The 23136-nt window shown below is 27.9% G+C and overlaps 1 protein-coding gene and 1 long non-coding RNA gene across 7 annotated transcripts in view; one reads left to right on the top strand and one right to left on the bottom strand.

Annotated features, from left to right (window-relative positions):
- Positions 1 to 8145, bottom strand: part of LOC126840371 (nose resistant to fluoxetine protein 6-like) — a 39505-nt gene extending 31360 nt beyond the window's left edge. Inside the window, exons 1-14 of one of the 4 annotated variants that reach the window (XM_050576267.1) lie at positions 8029 to 8145; positions 6889 to 7210; positions 6484 to 6695; positions 6104 to 6333; positions 5906 to 6000; positions 5648 to 5829; positions 5317 to 5474; positions 4933 to 5104; positions 4591 to 4778; positions 4291 to 4429; positions 4024 to 4213; positions 2330 to 2487; positions 2078 to 2191; positions 1679 to 1997 (exon numbers count right to left, since the gene is read on the bottom strand). In XM_050576267.1, the coding sequence (XP_050432224.1) occupies positions 1935 to 1997; positions 2078 to 2191; positions 2330 to 2487; positions 4024 to 4213; positions 4291 to 4429; positions 4591 to 4778; positions 4933 to 5104; positions 5317 to 5474; positions 5648 to 5829; positions 5906 to 6000; positions 6104 to 6333; positions 6484 to 6695; positions 6889 to 7207 (2220 nt within the window). In that variant the 5' untranslated portion in view covers positions 7208 to 7210; positions 8029 to 8145 and the 3' untranslated portion in view covers positions 1679 to 1934. Of the gene's footprint in view, positions 1 to 1678; positions 1998 to 2077; positions 2192 to 2329; positions 2488 to 4023; positions 4214 to 4290; positions 4430 to 4590; positions 4779 to 4932; positions 5105 to 5316; positions 5475 to 5647; positions 5830 to 5905; positions 6001 to 6103; positions 6334 to 6483; positions 6696 to 6888; positions 7211 to 8028 lie in introns of those variants that run through there. The other 3 variants (XM_050576182.1, XM_050576094.1, XM_050576354.1) reach the window with 3 other exon arrangements.
- Positions 8146 to 10327: 2182 nt separating this feature from the next.
- LOC126840945 (uncharacterized) lies at positions 10328 to 11917 on the top strand. Of its 3 annotated transcripts, none has more exons than XR_007686133.1 (3): positions 10328 to 10809; positions 11127 to 11270; positions 11541 to 11917. It is a non-coding gene; the product is annotated as an uncharacterized LOC126840945 (long non-coding RNA). The 3 variants fall into 3 exon arrangements; XR_007686119.1 differs by lacking the exon at positions 10328 to 10809 and adding an exon at positions 10820 to 11064 and having other exon boundaries at positions 11130 to 11270; XR_007686116.1 differs by lacking the exon at positions 10328 to 10809 and adding an exon at positions 10820 to 11064.
- The last annotated feature ends 11219 nt before the right edge of the window (positions 11918 to 23136 follow it).

The following is a 23136-nucleotide window of genomic DNA, read 5'->3' as shown; positions in this document are numbered from 1 at the left end:
AAAAATCCGCTGACCGTCAAATTATTAAAATATCGTACATATTCCTTTTTTAATTTTTTTAGACATTTAATTAGGAATGTATAATTAACACGTGGGAACATAATTGCTAATTTAGTGGGATTTTCCAAATAGATTGGCTCATTGTTTAAATGAGCTGACACGGCATTATTAAATGGTAATACCTCTAACAGAACTTAATTTCTTATTATTTATAACAGCGAATAATTTTCTTAAACTCATAAATTATCTTAAGGACACGTAGAGGTTATCTATAATTAAAATACGATGCAAATATTTGGATAGAAAATTAAAAACAGTAAGTCCAAACCAAATACAGTATATTGCATTACAGCGAGTGCTCCGACAGGGAAAAAACCAGGCAGTCAAATATTAATTTATTAAAATTACTACGGTGTTCTGCCCTCATTTATATTTTTTCTTTGCTAAAAAGTGTACTTCACTAAAGGAAATTGATATTTATTTTATTGCTACTTTATTATCGTTTCCTGTGATTTAGAAATATTCCGTTTTTTTACATTCTGTAGTTAATGTTTATGAAAAATTATTGTTTAAAATAGTATACAATTTCCATTGTGTGATAAATTCAGAAAAACTTGAAGAAAATTCAAGGTTTGATATTATGGAAGAGAGATGGAGACAGGTTAGAAGAACTTCATTTCACTTGAAAAAAACTAGAGCTATGAATAAAAAAGATGTAAGTGTCTATTATGATAATGATTAATGTATAATAATGGAATTAATTTCAATACTTAAATACAAATTTTGTTAAATATTAGTTATTATAAAACACCTTTACCCAAAATTTATCTATAATTAACTAATTATTACTGTAATTACATATTTTATTTTGTTAGATTTTCAATATAATAAGCAGATAGTGTTTAATAATTTAACATTTGAGTTTATACGGTGTACTGTTTGTATCTTCACTATACCAAAAAGTGTAGTTGACCTCCTGAACTTGATCAACAGGTAACAGACATACATTTTTTTATGTTGTTTATGTGTCTGTTATTACAGACAGACGATCAACCCAAAAGTATAGTAATATATCAGATCTAATACTGAAATCACAATTTTAACAGTATTATTAAATTTACTATGATCTTCATTGGTATTTAACATTTCTACCATTTATAGATATGCATGGAAGAGTTTTATTTTTTTTTTAATAATTTTAGAAAACAATTTGATACAAAATACAGAAGGCGTTGTACTGACGGCGGTCGAGTCACACATACACCTTCATGGGTGTTTCTAGGATTGCCTAAACTGTGCCCCTGTCGTGTTTCCATCATTTACGCGCTTATCCGTCATGATGGTTCTCGAACATGGTCAATGTTCGAGAAAACTGTGTGTGAAATTTACTAATTTTCAAGTCCCAAAACAATTTTCAAAAAATCGGAATCAAAATGTGGAACTAATTTTAATAATTTTGAAAACAGTATACAATGTACACTGTGTCATAAAGTAAGTAAAAACTTGATGAAAACTCAAGGTTTAAAATTATAAAAGAGAGAAAGAGACAGGTTAGAAGAACATAGTTCAACTTGAGAAAAACTAAACTATGAACAAAAAAGATGTATATGTCTATCATAATAATGATTAATGTATAATAATATAATAAAATTCAAGTACTTAAATAGCAATTTTGTTAAACATTAGTTATTATAAAACACCTTACCTAAACACAACAATAAAAATTAAGTACAACTAAAATATTTTTTTAAGAAACCCTTTACGCAAAATGTACCTATAAGCAACTTATCATAATTGTAATACACAGTTTATTTTATTAGTATTCCGACATAAAAAGCAGATAGTGTCTCATAATTATACATTTGAGTTAATATGGTGTACTGTTAGTGCCTTCTCATCGCTAAAAAGTGTACTTGACCACCTAAACCTGATACTTATTGTTTTTTCATTTTGTTATCGTTTTCCTGCGAGGTGGAAATGTTTTGTTTTTTTACACCCTGAAAAAAATGTGTGTAAAACATTTTTAAATTAATATACGATCTTAGACTTTTTTTTAAATATTTCAAATAAAACTTACCTGAAAATAATTGTCTAAATTATGTCTAATCGTAATACAAGGGGTTTCGACGAACAAAACTATTAGTAAACTGCAAAACAATCCTAATACAACATCACTTATTGAAGATCGGATCTAAAAATACACAAACAAGTCTCTAACATTTTATTTACTAACATTGAATTTGAGAAAATATAAATATATTATCTACTATTGTATGAATATTATTGCATTAGGTATAAAAAGTTTCACTGAATAGAATTAAAAGCATACCATAATCCACAAGTCGAATTCCACAAGTGTTTTATTGGAAAACAGTGATTGTGTTATAAAAAAGATATGACATAAAAATAGACCGTAAGTGAGCTTTCCCATAACAGAAAAAAAATTTCTATTAGTGCTCTTGCTGATAGAACCTTTGAATTTTGAATCTAAAAGTATAAGTAGAAAAAAAATGTCATATCTTAATTTTTTAGTTAGATTTAAAAATAATATTTTGACAGGAATAAAATAAATAATGTTTTAATAAAATTACCCAAATAAATTATAAATTTTTTATTAATTGTTAAGACCAAGATAAGATTTTAAAATCTATTCTTCTTCTTCGTTATCCTCTTTCTAAAATTGCCACGTTACTTTTCCATGGTACATACTATTAAGTTAGGTTAGGTGATGACAACACCTTCATCTTCTTCTTTATCTTCGCCTTACACTCCCAACTACATGGGGTCGGCCACCCTAGTCCTGCACATCCATTGAGCTCGGTCTTCTACATCTCGTTTAATCACCCAAACTATTCACTTATTATTCAATATTCCATCCATCCATATTATCTTTTGTCTGCCTTTTCCTATTTTTCTCTCTACATTCATCTTCATAGAACCTCACACTGCCACTGCCTCTTCTCTTCTTATAACACGACCGAGCCATCTCAACCTATTCTCTCTAATTTATTTTTAAATTGATGCAACTCTTAGACTTCCCCTGATGTATTAATTTCTTATTCTATCCTTTCTAGTAACTCAGCTTATACATTTAAAAATTCTCATCTCCGCTACACTCATTCTCTGTTCAGTTTTCTTATCTACTGCCCAACATTTCCATCCATGTAACATTGTTGGCCTCACTACCGACCTATACAATTTACACTTCAAACAAATAGGCATCCTCCTGTCACACAAAACACACGATGCTCCCCTCCATCCATCCGTCCACAATTAATTCAATTTTCACGTCCTCCCATCTTTTTTTTTGTACGACCGATCCTATAAACTTAAACCTATTAACCTCACACACTTTATCATCCCCCATCTGCATTACCTGGCATGCCATATACCTTTCTCCAAAATCAAATACGACTGTCTACTTTTACTCCTTCTCACTCAGTTCTTTTACTTCAAGCGCTTCTCTTCACTCTTACTCCGCTTTATTCTGGCCTTTTCCCCACTAACACTACTTCATCCACAAATATCATTCACCATGGCACCTCTCCCTATATATCTTTTGTAATCTTGACTATTACAAAAGAGTACAAGTAATGACTTAACGATCAATCTTGATGCACCTATTTTTACACTAAAACTTTCAATTTATCCCCACACAATTTTTATTCGTGAACTTGCCCCTTCATACATTTTCTCTATTACTTTCACATACAACCTCGGCACTTCTATCTTTTATAACGTTTACCTCAAAACCTCAGTGGGAACTTTATCATATGCCTTTTCTAAGTCTATAAATACCATTAAAAATTTTCATTTTCTCCCTGTATTTTTTTAGATTATTTGCCTTTTACAAAGTATTGGTTTCGTAGTTGATTATAAAACTATTCGCAGTATCATTATTAAATAACATTGTAACAAATCTTATAATTTGAAACATAATACGTTTCTTCAGTAATTGTATAATATTATATTTTTTAATAACTGTTGAATTATTATTAGAAATCATAAACAAAAATTGTGTACCAGAACTAGATAATCCATTAGCGACCATGAAATATGATACACAAATTGCAACTACGATCCTTTGTAGAGTAAAGTATAAAACGTGATGCCACGGGTTGTACTTTATTTCAGGTGAAAAAAAGTAAGTCGATGAATATAAACTTAACACCAATATTATAAGAGAAATTATGGAACCAAACGTCTTGCTTTGCTAGAAATAAAAGTGTTTTATTTTTAAAATGTATTATAAAATATACTTATAAATATGCAGTGTATTTGCATACTCACAACGGATATTTTGAAACCATTTTCTTTTAGTTTTCTGAGTATGAGTGCGGCTGCTATTCCGATCAGGTATGTTGTAATTCTTTGGTGACTCTTCATGTATACAAATAAGAAAAATGGCTGAGATCGAAAATTCTTTGTGCTGAAACAAAATAATTTATTGAACCTCTATTGCTATAAAACTGTATCCTATAAATAAGTATGATTATAAGTCAGATCAAACAGAAAGCTCTTCTATGTTCAGGCTTTGTAATGGTAAATTAAACTTGTTAGTTCACTGCCTTAATATATTAATTCTAGTACTTTGCTGATACTACAGTCGACAAATGGTTGGCATAAATCGTCCTTGCTGGCATGTAAATTGATGCTGCAAATAATATTCCTAAAATCCAAATTCCTAATTTTTTCCATTTCCATATTGCGTACGTTAGAATTATTCCGATTGCGTAAAAATGTATTTCGCATATTACATACCAGGAAAAACCCATACACTAGAAAAATAGTTTTCATTGATTAAGAACATAAATATTATGGATTTGTTTTTTAATCGTTTGGTCACAGCTTGTTGACAACAAGTGGTGTCAACATTTTCCAAAATTTGTGTAGCAAATAATTATTTTTGATTTATTCTATAAATGGCATTACTATTTCTTCAACGCCGTCAATGTATGTATCGATAAATAAACATTTTTTCCACAAATTTCTACGACAAAATTCGGTATCCGAAATTGTATATAACTTCCAAACTGGACCATCTGCTATGTGAGGTAAAACACACATGTAAAGCAAATAAACTATTACGTATGCTGGCAGAAGTCTGAAAAATGTGTAATAAATAACATTTAATAAACAGTAGTAAAATCATCACGATACAATAAATAAAATTACTTAATTTTATATACAACAACATTATACAGCCTTTTAAATTTTGCTGTGTTTTAACTTTTGAATGGTAAACCCATTAAAAAAAAACCATCTTATGTAACTTAACATTAACGATCGTTGATTCTAACCTTAAAATGATCTTACCTTGTCAATCTATAAAATAGTAGATTGAAAAATTTTAATTCTCTTTCTTTATTTAATCTGTTGATCACAGACATATACATCATAAACCCTGAAATTACAAAAAATACTTCCACACAAACCGGTGAATTCAACCATGTTGTCCAAACATTACTCATTATCTGAAACATATCAAGAATAATTGCATTATTAATTGTTAATTTAATATCGACGCATAATCATACATTATGAATAAGAAATCTAAGAATATGGCAACACATTTGCATGAATGTATTGTTAAAATATTATATTACTTTGCTGTAAGAGTATTACAAAAACAAAACATTTAAATTACGTTTTCCATATAATAAGGAGTGGTTGTTGCAACATATCGGCCCAAATAAATTCTATGTGTTATGGGTATAAAAATCGCAAAAATTAATTTTAGTGCATCAGTTGAAGCCGACTCATTTTTGTTTTGTGTTTTAAACACTCTTGCCATGCTTGTTCTAATAGAAAAAGCCAATAAAATATTTTCTAAAAAAACAAAAAAAAAAATGATTAAAACAGTCATTACAATAACTGAATTATTCATATTTGCTATAGAACATACTTAAAATAGAACAATGAAAATGCTGATCACCAATAATATTCGTTTCGTACAAACTCCCAACTATATTTAACGTTAAGATCAGTATCACAACCATGCTAAAAAGAACATATTGGTATTATTATAATATTTTAAATATTGTTTAAAGTAATTAATTTTTATTTAATATATAGTCGTATATATTGTAACAAAGCAATTTACTAAAAAAAAATAAGGTATCCATCAGTGGGTTTTGCATCAGATGTTCTTTTAGATGTGTATAGAGCTGGATGAACAGAAACCTTGATTGTAATATGAGATTGTTGAAAAATAGGCTTCAACAATTCTTCCATTGATGCTTGTACGTCTTTAGCGCTACAAGAGTCCGGGATACATAATGCCCAATTTATGTTAACGATTTTTTTGCTATGGCTTGAATAATTGTCATCGTTCTAAAACAAACAATTATTACAAGCAATAATTTAATACATAGGATCCAAAAATATTAGCTGCAGTCAATAAATAGTTTATGTATGAGCGTTAAAAGTCTACTAAGTAGTTGGGCCTGTTCTTATATAAATTGTTTAAAAATGTTTACTAACTTTCAAATTTCTCCAAGCTGATCTTTCGTTGTGTCTTACTACTGACGTATAGTCATTTGCTGCAGGAATTTGAAACTGAACGTTTGGCAAAACATACGCACTGTAAATATTTAAATCTTCTGAATGCGCTCTCAGACACTGATCATAATATCCCATTTCGTATGCAATGCCAGACAAAAGGCCGCCGGGATATTTTGCTGAAGAATCATACACTGAAATAATTCATAAACTTTTAATGATTATTATCGTTATAAACTAAAATAAACAAAGGAAACTTCTAAGAGAACGAATAAAAAAAATGGTATCACAGTAATGTAGATGTGCTGTGTATCAAGGATTCTAAAAATTTTTAAATGACTTAATTTTTTTTTATGTACGAAGGTTATTATACCTGATAATACTTACTTTGAACGGCCCACAAATCTTGATTGACCAAGTGTTCCTTGTACAGTTTTCCATCCTCAGTACACTTTGGATTGTCAGAAGAAAACGGTGCAAATCCGTCCATATGCATAGCAATCATATTACCTATCCATATGGTACTATTGGTATTGCTTTTGATGTTGAAAAGTTTTTTTCCCAATTCATTCTCATAGTTTTTGTCGTTCAATGTGGACGGTGTTGTGTATGCATTTATTTTTTCGGAATGATCAGATGGTAGTTGGAAACTATGATTTAATGTATTGAAGCATATGACAAATAACAAAATCAAACGGGTCTGCATTTTCTGCAATAAAACAATACTGTAAATATATACATATTTATATAGAAATAAATGTATGCAATAAATCTTATTCTATTGATTGAGTCTAAGATGCCTAATTTAAATTGAACGTACATTTTTAATTTTGCACCCAAAATGTTGAACTTAAATAACTTTTAAAACATTTATTCAAAACTGGTTAGGTTTAGATTTAGGACAGGAGGTAGAGTGGTTCATTTTATTTGTCAAAATTTTCAGCAAATTATTTCAAAAATTATTTAAATATATACATTACCGATTATGTTTCAAGAAATGGTGAAGTTTTATAAAATACCAATAATGACACAAATTTGAATATTATTATATAACACAAACAAACAGGGTTCCAATAATAAAAACTACAATATATCAACTATTTTAAGAGAAAACGTGTGTAGGGCGTTAAAATCACTACATAATATTGCGCTTGATAATATTTGTCTATATATATCATGAATGATAAGAAATGTTTCAAAAATGAGAAACAATATACTCATTTTTATATAATATACATTTAATTTTTTTTATCATTAGTTGAGTTGTATCAAAATTATGCACTTTTTACAAAAGAGTACAAGTAAATATAACTTTTTTAGTAATTATTCAAAACTAGTTGTCGACCATCTTAAATTGAATAAAATAAAAACGGTTAAGAGTAATAGAACCTGTGGTGTTTATAGTAAAAATGAGTTAAAATTCAGTTTAAAAATCAAATTTTAAAAATAATCACAAGAACAAAAGTTATTTCATTTGTCAGATGTTTGTAGGACACTCTGTAAAATAAAATAATTTTTAGTACTTACGATTTTGATCTATGGCGAGTCTATTATGGTATGGCTCTGAAATTGTACTTATGTGGTTTCAGACTAATACATTTAAAAAAAAACTATAGTTTAACCAACCAACTAGTTGCCTAGACTGACAAAATATTAAAATATCGTATGTATTTCTTTTTCAAATTTTTTTATTTGTGAATATATAATTAACACGTGGGAACATAATTGCTAATATAGTGGGATTTTCCAAATAGATTGGCTCATTGTTTAAATGAGCTGACACGGCATTATTAAATAGTAATACCTCTAGCAGAACTAGGCCTGTAACCTCTTCGATTACACTACGCCCCGTTCAATGTAAAGTAACCCTTGGGTCAACAACACAAAAAGACATCCTTTTTTTAAAAAAATTTTTTTCAAAACAATTTAAATAACAAAAAAAAATCCAAAAATTTAAAAAAAAGGTTCATTTTTAAAAGTCTTAAGAGCGGAAAGTTAGACTAGAGATAAATCTTCTGTGTATCAATATCTTGTAAAACAAAATCTGTACAAAACATTTTTTTTATAAATGACAAATCATAAAATTTGGATTTTGCAAGCTGTTTTGGTTTTAGGAACTTAATAATGTTTATGATAAATAATCTTTAAAATAGTATACAATTTCCATTGTGTGATAAATTCAGAAAAACTTGAAGAAAATGCAAGGTTTGATACTATGGAAGAGGGAGGGAGACAGGTTAGAAGAACTTCATTTCAATTGAAAAAAACTAGAGCTATAAATAAAAAAGATGTAAGTGTCTGTAATTACATATTTTATTTTGTTAGTTTTTCGACATAAAAAGCAGATAGTGTCTAATAATTTTACATTTGAGTTTATATGGTGTACTAACCTAAAGTTAGGTTAGGTGCGGTGATAAACACCTCTACGTAAACACACATCATACACATGTTAGGTCTGACGGTCTTATAGCACAAGTAAATTATACAAGTGGAATTATTAAAGGAATTCCGTTGGAATGACATGATGCAAAATCAGATTCCACATGTACAACCATAGGCGGACTTAGGGGTTGATTTTTGGGGGGGCTTTAGTCCCAGACAATATTTAGACACTGATGTAGCCTACAAAATCTTTATTTTTCGTAAATTTTTCGCTTTAAGCATGTGTGGGCATGTATATGCAATATTTTGTTATATTTTTTTATTGATGCAACATGTATAATATTATAATCGAATTGATTATCAACTGATAACAAAATTATTACTATATAGTATAAACTATAAATATACTGTTAATTTATATTTTACACTTGCTGACTAACTTTTTTTATAGTTTGAGTATGTTTATATACAAAAATATTGCCCCCTCCCCCCCAGGCAAAGATTCAAAGCCTCTACTGTAGAAGTGTTTATAATTAGTTTTTTAATTTTTTTTCTAACTATAAATCGAATTAATTTTCTAATAGCTTAATCAAAAATTTGCCTTTTAACGCCTATACATCTTTTTTTCTATTTATTTTAGCTAAAAAATGTCCAATTAAATATAAAATTTAGTTTAATGTTCTCGATGAGGTGATAGAAGACTAGAATACTATTATTTCCATCCACATACTTCGTCTATAATTTAAAAAGCGTATTATACAAAAATGATTTATTCCATAACAAACCAGTTTTCAGTTTTCACTAGGTACATTATTGTTCTATACTTAATAAACAAATTAAATATTTAGGTTAAAATTTGACTTTTAAAAGTTATCTTCAACATTTATCCTTTAAAATAATACCTACTGTAAAATTGTTTTGTTTAAAACAACTACAGTAATTATAATTCAACTTACGAATATAACTTGTTCCACTTGCCAAAACAAACCGAAATATTTTTGATGTATTAAAAACACTATCTGCGCTATTTGTCAGTAAAATAGGCAATGAATTGGTTATATTTTTTAGCATGGCATAAACCTGTAGAAAAGAGATATACCCCAAAATGTTTTAACATGAAAAAAAAATAAAACCATTTCATTTTATCACGGGTTTTCAACTATTTTTATAATATCTGCGATAAGTTTGCTTTATTATTAATATACAGGGTGATCCAACTAACGTAAGACACTCATTTTCTCGGAAAATATGAATATTTTGAGAATTTTTTTTTTTCTAAACTTTTAGGTACATATTTTACTACATTTTTTAATATTTAGAATTTTTTTATCTTCAACCCTTATACGTTATAAAACTACGAAACTCGTTTTTTCAAATGGAAACATATGTTTTTAATTCCATAAGTATGTAGACAATTTTTTTTAAAAAATGTTAGCGTTTGAATTTTCAATTTTCAACTATCTGTTCGTTTTCTGTGACTTAGTAAAGATTTGAAATTAAAATCAATATTTGTTCGGTTTTTCAGCAGTAGCACTTTTATTTGCCAGTAAATAATGATAATATTGGACCCCATCGATAATACTGTCACCGATAATGAGACATAAATAACTCTGGCTCTAATTTTTTTTTATTATTATATGGACAATCGATTCTTAATCTACCTGTTTGGAAACAAATATACCTTACATAACCGTCATCCGTTCACATGTATTATCAGTAGACTGCGATGTGGACGATTTTGCCTTAAACCACTTTTACGGTATGATTATAATATAGCGTTAATATTATTATCACAGTATCATTATACTATGGTATGAGTAAAACTTAAATTGTCAAACGACAAACAACGTGTACTCGTGATTTGTGAACAGTTTTTTTTATATATAAAGAAGAAACTAGTATTGTGTTTTAAAATGTCTAATTGTGGTTAGTGACATACATTTTACAATTTATTTTGAAACTATAATGAATGTAATGATTTCATAAATATAATTAGTTCTCATTAGTAATAGTGAAATTTGTATTTAAGACTTGGAAAACTCAACATAACAACCAAGTTATACAATATACCTACTGATTTATTTAATACTATACGTAATATAATATTATTATATGGCCAATTAACAGTTGTTAATTATAGTTTAACTGGAATAAATGTTGATGACTAACCGCAGGAAAGCTGTAAGTACAATATATTAAATACTAAAATTTTAATTTATAAAATTTTAATTTGTATTTTTTAGCAGGACATTTTTTAAGAAGATTACTGGAAAGATAATGATGTGTTGAAACCTTAATGTACAATTTGTCACTGATTACAATAGTCAGTATTGGTTTATCAAGCTACATATCAATATGTCATTTATGATTATTCAGTTACTAGTTAGGTATGTTTCGAATATCAATATGCACTAGAGTCTAGATGTGCAATATTTTAGTATTGAAAAACTGTATATTGTGAATAATAGATATTACACTATTACTATTAGTAAATTGTTACTTTGTATATTTTCAGTTGTGTCAACGTCTTCATTTTGAAGTCGTCTTTTGTAGATATAACCCAAAAATGTACAAAATAAAAATAATATTGTTTTAGATTAGGCATTTTATAGAAATTAGGAGATATAAGTTAATAATTATTAAATTATTTTTTTCAGATGAAGAAAATATTGCTTTCTACTTGGAATCTTAGAAGAATAAAATATTAGCATTTAACACAACCATACTCAACCAGCGGCCCCTGGGCTGCATACAGCCCGCCGATTATTTTTATGTGGCCCAAAAAGAACTCATTATAAATATTTAAAGGCTATAAAAAAAAAAAAATATTAATATAAAATATAACAAAACAATTATATTTTCAAGATGTGTAACGTTCGAGATTGCAATAAGGATGTTAAATTTTAACATCATAATTATTTGTCTCGAATAATAACTTGTATAAGCATTTTTATTAGTACCATTTAATGTTAAAAATATTAGTTTCTTTTAGTCAAGTCACTCTATAATTATAGTTGACTATTCATTTTTTTAATGTGGCTTAACAAATGAAAAAAGTTAGATTTTATGTTATGTGGTAGCTTTTGTTTTCTAGTTTCTTACATGAATGAAATCATCTTTAAAAAAAAATGTAGCAATATTTTTTTTTATCAATGAAGCAAATGTATTCATATTTGGTTAATATTTTTATTTATGGTAGATCTAATGTCAGATTTTATTTAATTTAAAATTTTGTAATCTAACCCATATTTTGCATTTCTAATGCATAACGGATATTTGATTATGGAATATAAAATTAATTAAACTTGGTGTTTGACTATCATCCATACATTTTATACCAAATATTTTCTTCAAAATATTAATGATTGACAAATAAATGCGTATAGGTTATAACATGTTAACAATAAATCAAACTTTTTCATTTGATGATTTAATCAAGTCAGTCAATGTACATAAAATAAAATAAAGTAGTTGTATTGATTTGAAAATTCAACTGTTGTTCACTTGTGCTCTTTTAATTATTATTAAACTAATGTAAATATTTTTTTTATCAATATTCATTTTTTTGTAGAATATACTTTTAGTAATAATTACAATTTTAAATAGAATATTTTATTATATACAGGGTGTCCTACAAAGATCTGACAAACGAAATATATTTTATTATTATTATTATTACGCTATAGTGTAATCGGTGTTCGATACTGATAAACCTACTTCCCATAATATGTCAAATATCAAAAATATATTTACAAAATGTTTACTATTACTAGTAGAAATAAGTTTTTGCTTATGAAATCATTATGTTTATTAGTTTTCATCGTACATTGTAGAGCAATATAAAATGTAGTCACAATTAGAGAATATATAAACACAATTGACTCTACTTAAATAGTTAAATGTATTAACAAAAAAAACGGCATAGGAGTATAGGACGTTTCCGGGTTCTGAATACACAATGCAAGTCACGTTGCCGGCAGCCGGTTGCACGCACTTTTTTTGGGCTTGATAATATATCATAATCATACCGTGATAATATGGGTAGGTAAGGTTGGAAAAAATTTCGTCGTAAGTGTTGTCTACTGATAAGATATGTGAACAATTGACCAGACATGTATATGGTATCGCGGTTTCTGACAGTAGGTAAAGAACCGCATCTCCATATATTATAAAAAAAAAAAGTAAGGAGTATTACTATTATCTGATTATCGGTTTTATCGACGGACGACGGGGCGAGGTCGATAATATTATTTAATAGTATTTAATATGCTACCTGTTTTGAAATCCCAAAGAAATATGGATCAAAATTTCAAATCTTTACAACGTAATAACTACAAAACCGATTGATGAAAATTAGAAATTCAAACGCTAAAACTTTTTTAAAAATGTTGTCTACAGATTTATGAAATTAAAAACATACGTTCCCATTTAAAAAACCAAATGCGATACTTGTTTTACATATAAGGGTTGAAGATAAAAATATTCTAAATATTGAAAAATGTAGTAAAATATGTACCTAAAAGTTTAGAAAAAAAAAAATTCTCAAAATATTTATATTTTCCGAGAAAATGAGTGTCTTACGTTAGTTGGATCACCCTGTATATACAATGTTTATATTTTGTATTTGTTTATATTTAGCTGTGAAAAGTAGTCTAAAATGACAATAACAACCCTTCACCACACCTTCCCAACAGGTCTTGCCGCCAGACGGTTGGCGGTCGCCGCCAGAATAATATAAAGCATCAGAAGTTGCCTTGTGTAAAATGACACCTTAACCACAATCATACGTTATCCAACTAGTCTAAAAAACCTAAGTATTGAATTATATATTATAAAAAAGGCACATTTGAAAAAAAATACGGTTTTTATACATTTTTAGGTAATAGAAAATTAAATAAGAATTTTACTGAAATAAAAAAAGCCAATTGGGTTTGGGGGGGCTAAATCACAAATTGGGGGGCCTAATGCCCTTTTAGCCCACCCCTAAGTCCGCCTATGTCAGTACAACTGAAGGAAATAGGTAATCTTTAAGGTTAGGTTAGGTTAGGTTTCCTTAGGATAGATATCTATCGCGTTATACACTATATTCATTACAGAAGGTATTGATTTTACACTAAAATCAAAAAGGTCATCCCAGTCGTACCTTAAATTTAAGGGGTGACTATTTTAAAAAGTTTTAAAATTAGTTCCACATTTTGATTCCACTTTTTTGAAAGTAATTTTGGGACTTGGAAATAAGTAAATAACATACACAGTTTTCTCGAAAATTTATAGTTAACATTTTGTTTTTATTAATTAAAAACCAAATATGTGTGAACATTTTCACATTGAACTTATTTAATGTATAACTTGCTACGAGTTAATAAATTAATATAGTCAACAGGTAACAGACATACATTTTTTTATGTCGTTTATTTGTTTGTTATTACAGACAGACGATGAACCCAAAAGTATAGTAATATATCAGATCTAATACTGAAATCACAATTTTAACAGTATTATTAAATTTACTATGATCTTCATTGGTATTTAACATTTCTACCATATATAAATATGCATGGAAGAGTTTTTTTTTTTTCAATTATTTTAGATGGTTCTCGAACATGGTTAATGTTCGAGATAACTGTGTGTGAAATTTACTAAGTTTCAAGTCCCAAAAGAACTTTCAAAAAAGTGGAATCAAAATGTGGAACTAATTTTAATAATTTTGAAAACAGTATAAAAATTCCACTGTGTGATAAAGCTAGTAAAACTTGATAAAAATTCAAGGTTTTCTGAAATTCTACTAAAGTACCTTCAGACTAATACACTTAAAAAATAACTATAGTTTAGCTAATGAACCAGTTGTCAAGACTTTATTATAAAAAAACAAACATCCACTTACCGTCAAATTATTAAAATGTGGGATCTTATTATTATTGTTCTTTTTTAAAACTAGCTGCCTGTGTTTCCGGTCTCGCTCTGGTTAAGAAGCACAAGTGCGACAAATTTTATTTAATACACCTAAATTAAAAAAAAAAAAATCGGTGCCCGGTTATATAATACGTTTTACAAAAATAATAAATTACATAATACATACATTTATTATTTAGTCATCTTTGCCATTTTTATTTCCAAACAATTCTTTTGGAAAACTTAGTAGTGTGGTACAGTCGCCGAATTTGCCAAGATGTTCGCAATCTTTATAATATTATTTTACTTAACAAAACTTTAAAATAAATAGATTATTATATTTATACGATTTGGAACATTTTTTTCACAATATTGATATTCTAATATCGCCGTTGTGACATAAAACATATATTGGCCAACAACTAATTAATATAAACCTGATAAAAAAAAAAATAATAATTTAGAATCGTTTAAATAGAATTTTAAAACCTTTGTTAGTTAATTGCTCATAATTTTTATCGTTGCTTTATTAATTTTTACCTATTTTTAAATTGAAGTAAATAACACGTGGGAACATAGTTGTCCAAATTTTGTTCCATTCCCTGCTCCCCGGCAATTTTAAGACTTGAGAGCGGAAATATAGACTGAAGATAAATCTTCTGTGTATCAATAACTTGTAAAAAAAAATCTATACTCAACTTTTTTTTTTATGAATAAAAAACATGAAAAATCATAAAATTTAGATTTTGAAAGCTGTTTTGGGTTAAGGAACTTAAAGTGTTGTATAAAGACCACATAAAATGTTATATTATATGAGTAGTGAGTACTATATAAATATACAACACTATTTTTTTTATATTACACAGGGTGAACTTATCGTGAACCACTCAATCACTGGGTTTAGTTAATAATTACATTATTTTTTACCATAATGTTTTTATACAATGTGATCACTTTCCCAACTTAGTTTTTCTGATGGCAACTTTTGAAACTTCAATGGTAACGCATACATTTTATTAACTTTTTTTATATAGGGAATAATGTACTCAGAATTTTCAGTGGTCGATAACCATTTTCGGATAAATATTTTTGAAGTTAATGAAGTATTTAACAAGTATTAAAGCATTCAACTTGAAGAGCATCATTAAATGGTAATACCTCTAACAGAACTTAATTAATTATTACTTATAACAGCCAATAATTTTCTTAAACTCATAAATTATCTTAAGGACACGTAGAGGTTACCTATAATTAAAATTCGATGCAAATATTTGGATAGAAAATTTAAAACAGTAAGTCCAAACCAAATACAGTATATTGCATTACAGCGAGTGCTCCGACAGGGAAAAAACCAGGCAGTCAAATATTAATTTATTAAAATTACTACGATGTTCTGCCCTCATTTATATTTTTTCTTCGCTAAAAAGTGTACTTCACTACTGGAAATTGATATTTATTTTATTGCTATTTATTATCGTTTTCTGTGATTTGGAAATATTCTGTTTTTTTACATTCTGTAAAACATGTTTATGATATATAATGTTTAAAATTTCCATTGTGTGATAAATTTAGAAAAACTTGAAGAAAATTCAAGGTTTGATACTATGGAAGAGAGAGGGAGACAGGTTAGAAGAACTTCATTTCCCTTGAAAAAAACTAGAGCTATAAATAAAAAAGATGTAAGTGTCTGTAATTACATATTTTATTTTGTCAGTTTTTCGACATAAAAAGCAGATAGTGTCTAATAATTTTACATTTGAGTTTATACGGTGTACTGTTTGTATCTTCACTTTAAAAAAAAGTGTACTTGACCACCTAAACTTGATACATATTGTGTTTTATTTTGGTATCGTTTTCCTGCGAGCGGGAAATATTCTATTTTTATACATTCTAAAAAATGTACGTAAATTTGTTTTAAATTAATATACGATTTCCGACTTTTTTTTAAATATTTCAAATAAAACTTACCTGAAAATAATTGTCTAAATTATGTCTAATCGTAATACAAGGGGTTTCGACGAACAAAACTATTAGTAAACTGCAAAACAATCCTAATACAACATCACTTATTGAAGATCGGATCTAAAAATACACATACAAGTCTCTAACATTTTATTTCCTAACATTAAATTTGAGAAAACATAAATAAATTATCTATTATTGTATAGGTATGAAAAGTTTCACTGAATAGAAATCAAACCATACCATAATCCACTAGTCGTTTTCCACAAGTATTTTATTGGAAAACAGTGATTGTGTTATAAAAAAGTTATGACTAAATAATAGACCGTAAGTAAGCTTTCCCATAACAGAAAAAAAAAGTTCAAATTCCAACCTGAAAGTATAAATTAAAAAAAAAAAAATGTCATGATAATTTTGTACAAAACCAATTACGTTGATAATAACGAAATTCCACACAGTAAAAATAAAATATTTTATAATTAGTTTTATAATAGATTTTAAACGTATATTCTTCTTCTCCTTTATCTTCGCATTTTACTAATTGCTTTGGAGGATAAAACTATATAAAACTATTGAGCAATGAACTAATAAGGGTTTTAAAATTCTACTTGAATGATTTGTTATAAATAATAATTTTTTTTTTTTTATTATTATCAAATATAATATTTATGTAATTGTGTTAACAAAGATGTATCATGTTTATATTATATAGTTGCTGGTCGATAATTGTTTTACATCACAACGGCGCTGTTAGAATGTCAATATTATGAAACAAATTTCAAAAACCTCAAAAATCTAGTTATCTGTTTATTTAAAAATTTTAAAAAGTACAATAATATTATGGAGACTTCGAACATTTTGGCAAAAACGGTAAATGGGGCCACAATGCTGAGTTTCCTAAAGGAATTGTTTGAAAAAAAAATGGCAAAGACTGACTAAATAAATGTAAGTACTGTGTAATTTATATAATTTATTAATTAACCCGGGCAGTCATTTTTGTTAAAAGTTTGAAGTATATAAATTTGTGAGTACTTTGTTGCAATTGTATTTCTTAACCAGAGCAAAACCGGGAACGCAGGCAGCTAGTTTTAATCAAGAACAATAATAATAAGATACCACACTTTAATTATTCGAAGGTCAATGTATTTTTCATTTGTTTATTTTAAATGCATTCGACAACTGGTTCATTGGCAAAACTATAGTTACTTAACGACTACGGCAGCGGAATAATACACATATCATAAAGCTTTAATATCCATCAATATTAGATTGCCTATACTGTACTAGTTAGAACTACACTGGCTTAAACTGTGCTTTGTTTATACTGTACAAAAAAGCTACCAATCACCCAGTATAGTATAGTACTCACTACTCACATAATAGTGTTTATGCAACATTTCAAGTTCCTAAACCCAAAATAGCATTCAAAGTCCAAATTTTAACATTTTTCATGTTTTTCGTTTACAATAAAAAATGTTGAGTATAGATCATTTTTTTGCAAGTTATTGATACACAAAAAATACATCTTCAGACTAACTTTCCGCTCTTATGATTATTTATTGAGTTTAAGAAAATTGTTGACTGTTATAAATAATAATTAATTAAGTTCTGTTAGAGGTATTACAATTTAATAATGCCGTGTCAGCTCGTTAAAACAATGAGCCAATCTATTTGGAAAATCTCACATTACTGACAATTATGTTCCCACGTGTTATTTACTTTAATTTAAAAATATGTGAAACTTAATAGAACAACAATAAAAATTATGAGCAATGAACTAACAAAGGTTTTAAAATTCTATTTAAATGATTTTAAATTATAATTTTTATTTTTTTAATCAGATTATATTAATTAGTTGTTGGCCAATATATGTTTTATATCACAACGGCGATATTAGAATATCAATATTGTGAAAAAAATGTTCTATATCGTATAAATAAAATAATCTATTTATTTTAAAGTTTTGTTAAGTAAAATAATATTACAAAGAATGCGAACATCTTGGCAAAAACGGCGAATGTACTACAATCCTAAGTTTTCAGAAGGAATTGTTTGGAAATAAAAAAGGCAAAGATGACTAAATAATAAATGTATGTACTATGTAATTTATTATTTTCGTAAAACTTATTATATAACCAGGAAGCGATTTTTTTTTTTAATTTAGGTGTATTAATTAAAATTTGTCGCCATTGTGTAAAGGCAGCTAGTTTTAAATAAGAACAATAATAATAAGATCCCACGTTTTAATAATTTGACGGTCAGTGGATTTTTGTTTTTTTATAATTAAGTCTTGACAACTGGTTCATTAGCTAAACAATAGTTATTTTTTAAGTGTATTAGTCTGAAGCTACTTTAGTAGAAATTCAGATCCATACCATGATACACTTGCAATAGATCAAAATCGCAAGTACTAAAAATTATTTTATTTTATAGTGTCCTACAAAGACCTGACAAATGACAAAACTTTTGTTCTTGTGATTATTTTTAAGATTTGTTTTTTAAAATGAATTTTAACTCATTTTTACTATAAACACCACGGGTTCTATTACTCTTAACCGTTTTTGTTTTATTCAATTTAAGATGGTCGACAACTAGTTTTGAATAATCACTGATAAAGTTATATTTACTTGTACTCTTTAGTAAAAAGTGCATAATTTTGATGCAACTCAACTAATGATAATAAAAATCAAATGTATATTGTATAAAAATGATTATATTTTTTCTCATTGTTGAAACATTTCTTATCATTTAAGTTATATAAAGACAAATATTATTAAGCGCAATATTATGTAGTGATTTTAACGTCCTACACACGTTTGCTTTTAAAATAGTTGATAATTTGTAGTTTTTTTTATTGGAACCCTGTTTGTTTGTGTTATATTATAATATTCAATTTTGTGTCATTATTAGTATTTTATAAAATTTCACCATTCTTTGGAACATAATCGGTAATGTAAATATTTTAATAACTGTTGAAAAAATGTACTGAACATTTTGACAGATAAAAATAACCACTCTACCTCCTGTCCTAAATCTGAAAGTTGAAGTTAGTAAACATTTTTAAACATTTTATATAAGAGCAGGCCCAACTACCTAGTAGACTTTTAACGTTCATACTTAAACTATTTATTGACTACAACTAATATTTTTGGTTCCGATGTATTAAATTATTGTTTGTAATAATTGTTTGTTCTTAGAACGATGGCAATTATTCAAGCCATAGCCAAAAAATCGTTAACATAAATTGGGCATTATGTATCCCGGACTCTTGTAACGCCAAAGACGTACAGACATCAATGGAAGAATTGTTGAAGCCTATTTTTCAACATTCTTACAATCAAGGTTTCTGTTCATCCAGCTCTATATACATCAAAAAGAACATCTGATGCAAAATCCACTGATGGATACCTTATTTTGTTTTTAGTAAATTGCTTTGTTAAAATATATACGACTATATATTAAATAAATATTAATTACTTTAAACAATATTTAAAAATTATAATAATATCTATATGTACTTTTTAGCATGATTGTGGTACTGATCTTAACGTTAAATATAGTTGGGACTTTGTACGAAACGAATATTATTGGCGATCAATACGTTCATTGTTCTATTTTAAGTATGTCATATAGCAATTATGAATAATTCAAAAGTTGTAATGACTGTTTAAATCTTTTTTTTTTTTTGTTGTCTTTTTTAGAAAATATTTATTGGATTTGTCTATTAGAACAAGCATGGAAAGTGTGTTTAAAACACAAATCAAAAATGAGACGGCTTCAACTGATTCGCTAAAATTATATTTTCCGTTTTTTGTACCTATATTACACAGAATTTATTTTGGCCGATATTTTACAACAACTACTCCTTATTTTATGAAAAACGTAATATTTTAACAACATCTTCATGAAAATGTTTCGCCTTAATCTTAGATTTCTTATTCATGCTTTATGATTATCCGTCGACATTAAATTAACAATTAATAATGCAATTATTCGTGATATGTTTTAGTTGATGAGCAATGTTTAGATAAATGTACCAATGTTGGTGTGGAAACATGTTTTGTAATTTCGGGATATATGATGTACAATTCTGTGATCAATAGATTAAATAAAGAAAAGGAACTCAAATTTTTTTATCTACTATTGAATAGAATGGCAAGGTAAGTTAATTTTATTATTGTGTGCCGGTTTAGGTTAGGTTAGGTTTGGTTAGAATCAACAAACATTAATTTTAAGTCACTTTACAGGATTTTTTGGAGCAAGTTTATATTGTATTATTCTAAAAAAAATAAACAGATGTTAATAGGTTAAGGAGTTCTGACGGTATGCGTCTCATATAAATTATCATCCGCTACAACTGCTGAGGAATGCGTAGCAAATTTAGCATAGGACCCTGATACTTTGGAAGTGTGACAGTGGCGGCCGTCAATTTGCAATGTAAATTAATTGTACTTCATACAAATAAAATCGTTATGGTTCAATGGTGTTCCGTGGAGCGGTGCAAATAACTAGGGTTTTATTTAAAGGGGTATACTATTTAAAACTTGAAACACATCAAAATCAACAAGACGATATGTTGTGGTTTATGAAACTAAGTAATTTTAGTTTTTGTATCGTGACAATTTTACTACTGTGTCTTACACAGTAACTTACTGCCAACATACGTAATAGTTTATTTGCTTTACGTGTGCGTTTGACCTCACATAGCAGATGGTCCATTTTGGAAATTATTTGCAATTCCGGATGCCGAATTTTGTCGTAGAAATTTTTGGGGAAAATGTTTATTTATCGATACTTACGTCGATGGCGTTGAAGAAAGAGTAATGACAATCATAAGATAAATCAAAAATAATGATATGCTACACAATTGTTTGAAACATGTTTGTGAAAATTATGGAACATCTGGCTTTTTGGGTGTTTCTAGGATTGCCTTAACTGCACCTCTGTCGTGTTTTCACCGCTATCGCGCTTATCCGTCGTGTTGTTGCTCGGAAATAGTAAATTTCGTTAAAAAAATGTCTAAAATAGTTTATCGGTTGACTGTCAAGGTGATTGAGTCTTTAAAAATGAATTATTTTTTGTAACTTAAATGTTCCTTTTGTGTTTAACAATTTAAAATGTTTTTTTCGTGTTTGAACTTTGTTCCCAAACCACTTTCTTTTTATTATTTGGTCAGTTTTTCAGACATACCAACACATGCGTTTCGAAAGTGACACTAGTAAAAAATTAATGTTTAAAGGAAATTTTAAAGTAATGACAAGTGAGCACAAAAAGCATTGAGATAGTTATCAATTTTTTTTTTAAATTGTATAGGCAATAAGGAAACAATAGTTCTACATAAATATTACATACTTGGAGTACCGTATCTCCAGTCTTACAATGGTGAAAACTATAAACAATTTTACAAACCACCTGTTTTATCAAGTTCCAAAAAATATACTACAACAAACAATATTAATAAAAATGAAAAACTATTAGCAATTCGACTACATATTATTCAGTTTTAGTAGATAATAACTTGTGGCACTAGTCACCACTTGGCCTACCTCTTGGTACACTAAAACCAACTTGTTTTATCCATAACCTAGTTTGTAGGTAACTATTCAGTGGGTTTCTATTCCATTATATCTATATATTCACATCGAAGCATTTATTTGAAAGTGATTAAATCAACTTTGGTAAAAATAATCCCTAAAGCCTCTGAACTCTACCACTCCACACGATCCTGTAGTATATTTATGTCAACCATATTAATATGGTTGACAATACAATCTCATTTAAATGAGATTGTATGAAAGCGTTCAACTATTACTCTATTTGATCATTTACTTATTTTTTTATAATTTAATTATCTTAAGGTAGTCCGGTTATATTTATCCTGGTTCACTATATTTCTTGGGAAGCGAATGCAGCCCAGGAATCCAATTTCATTGATTGCCAATGAGTTGGGTGTTCTCGATAAGAATCGGATTCTTTAAATAATTAAATAGTCATTATGAAGTGTTTTGTGAAGGAAGGAATACCAGTCTTTATTAAGATATGTAGCCTTGGAATAGGAATTAGGATAACCAAATAGACTCGACTTCTAAGCGAGCTTTGTGTAGTCCCCCGATTATTTGTCAAGCAGCCTGAGAGGAGATAACCAAAGCTAAAGGGTATAATATACAAACGTTAGTTTGATCAGAATAATTATAATCATACACTGAGTCAGTCGCAGATGTATTATACTTGAATATATGTGTCAGAAAAACATATCAATACCCAAAAAGGACGACTGATTTAGAGTAGACGCAAGTATGTTACTTCAAAAATATCTAAGTAGTAAATTAACTTAATCTACAAAGCTGCTATTTCAAGATTGCCGCTGCACCGGAATCAAGGTAATAATAGGATTGGATA

The sequence above is a fragment of the Adelges cooleyi genome, unplaced genomic scaffold, assembly GCF_023614345.1.
Source record: "Adelges cooleyi isolate 19-005CV unplaced genomic scaffold, UGA_ACOO_1.1 ACOO_flye_CR_arks_rails_tigmint_CR_PRNA_1, whole genome shotgun sequence".
Lineage (NCBI taxonomy): Eukaryota > Metazoa > Arthropoda > Insecta > Hemiptera > Adelgidae > Adelges > Adelges cooleyi.
The sequence above is the reverse complement of the archived record's forward strand: the minus strand, read 5'-3'. Positions and strand labels throughout refer to the sequence as shown.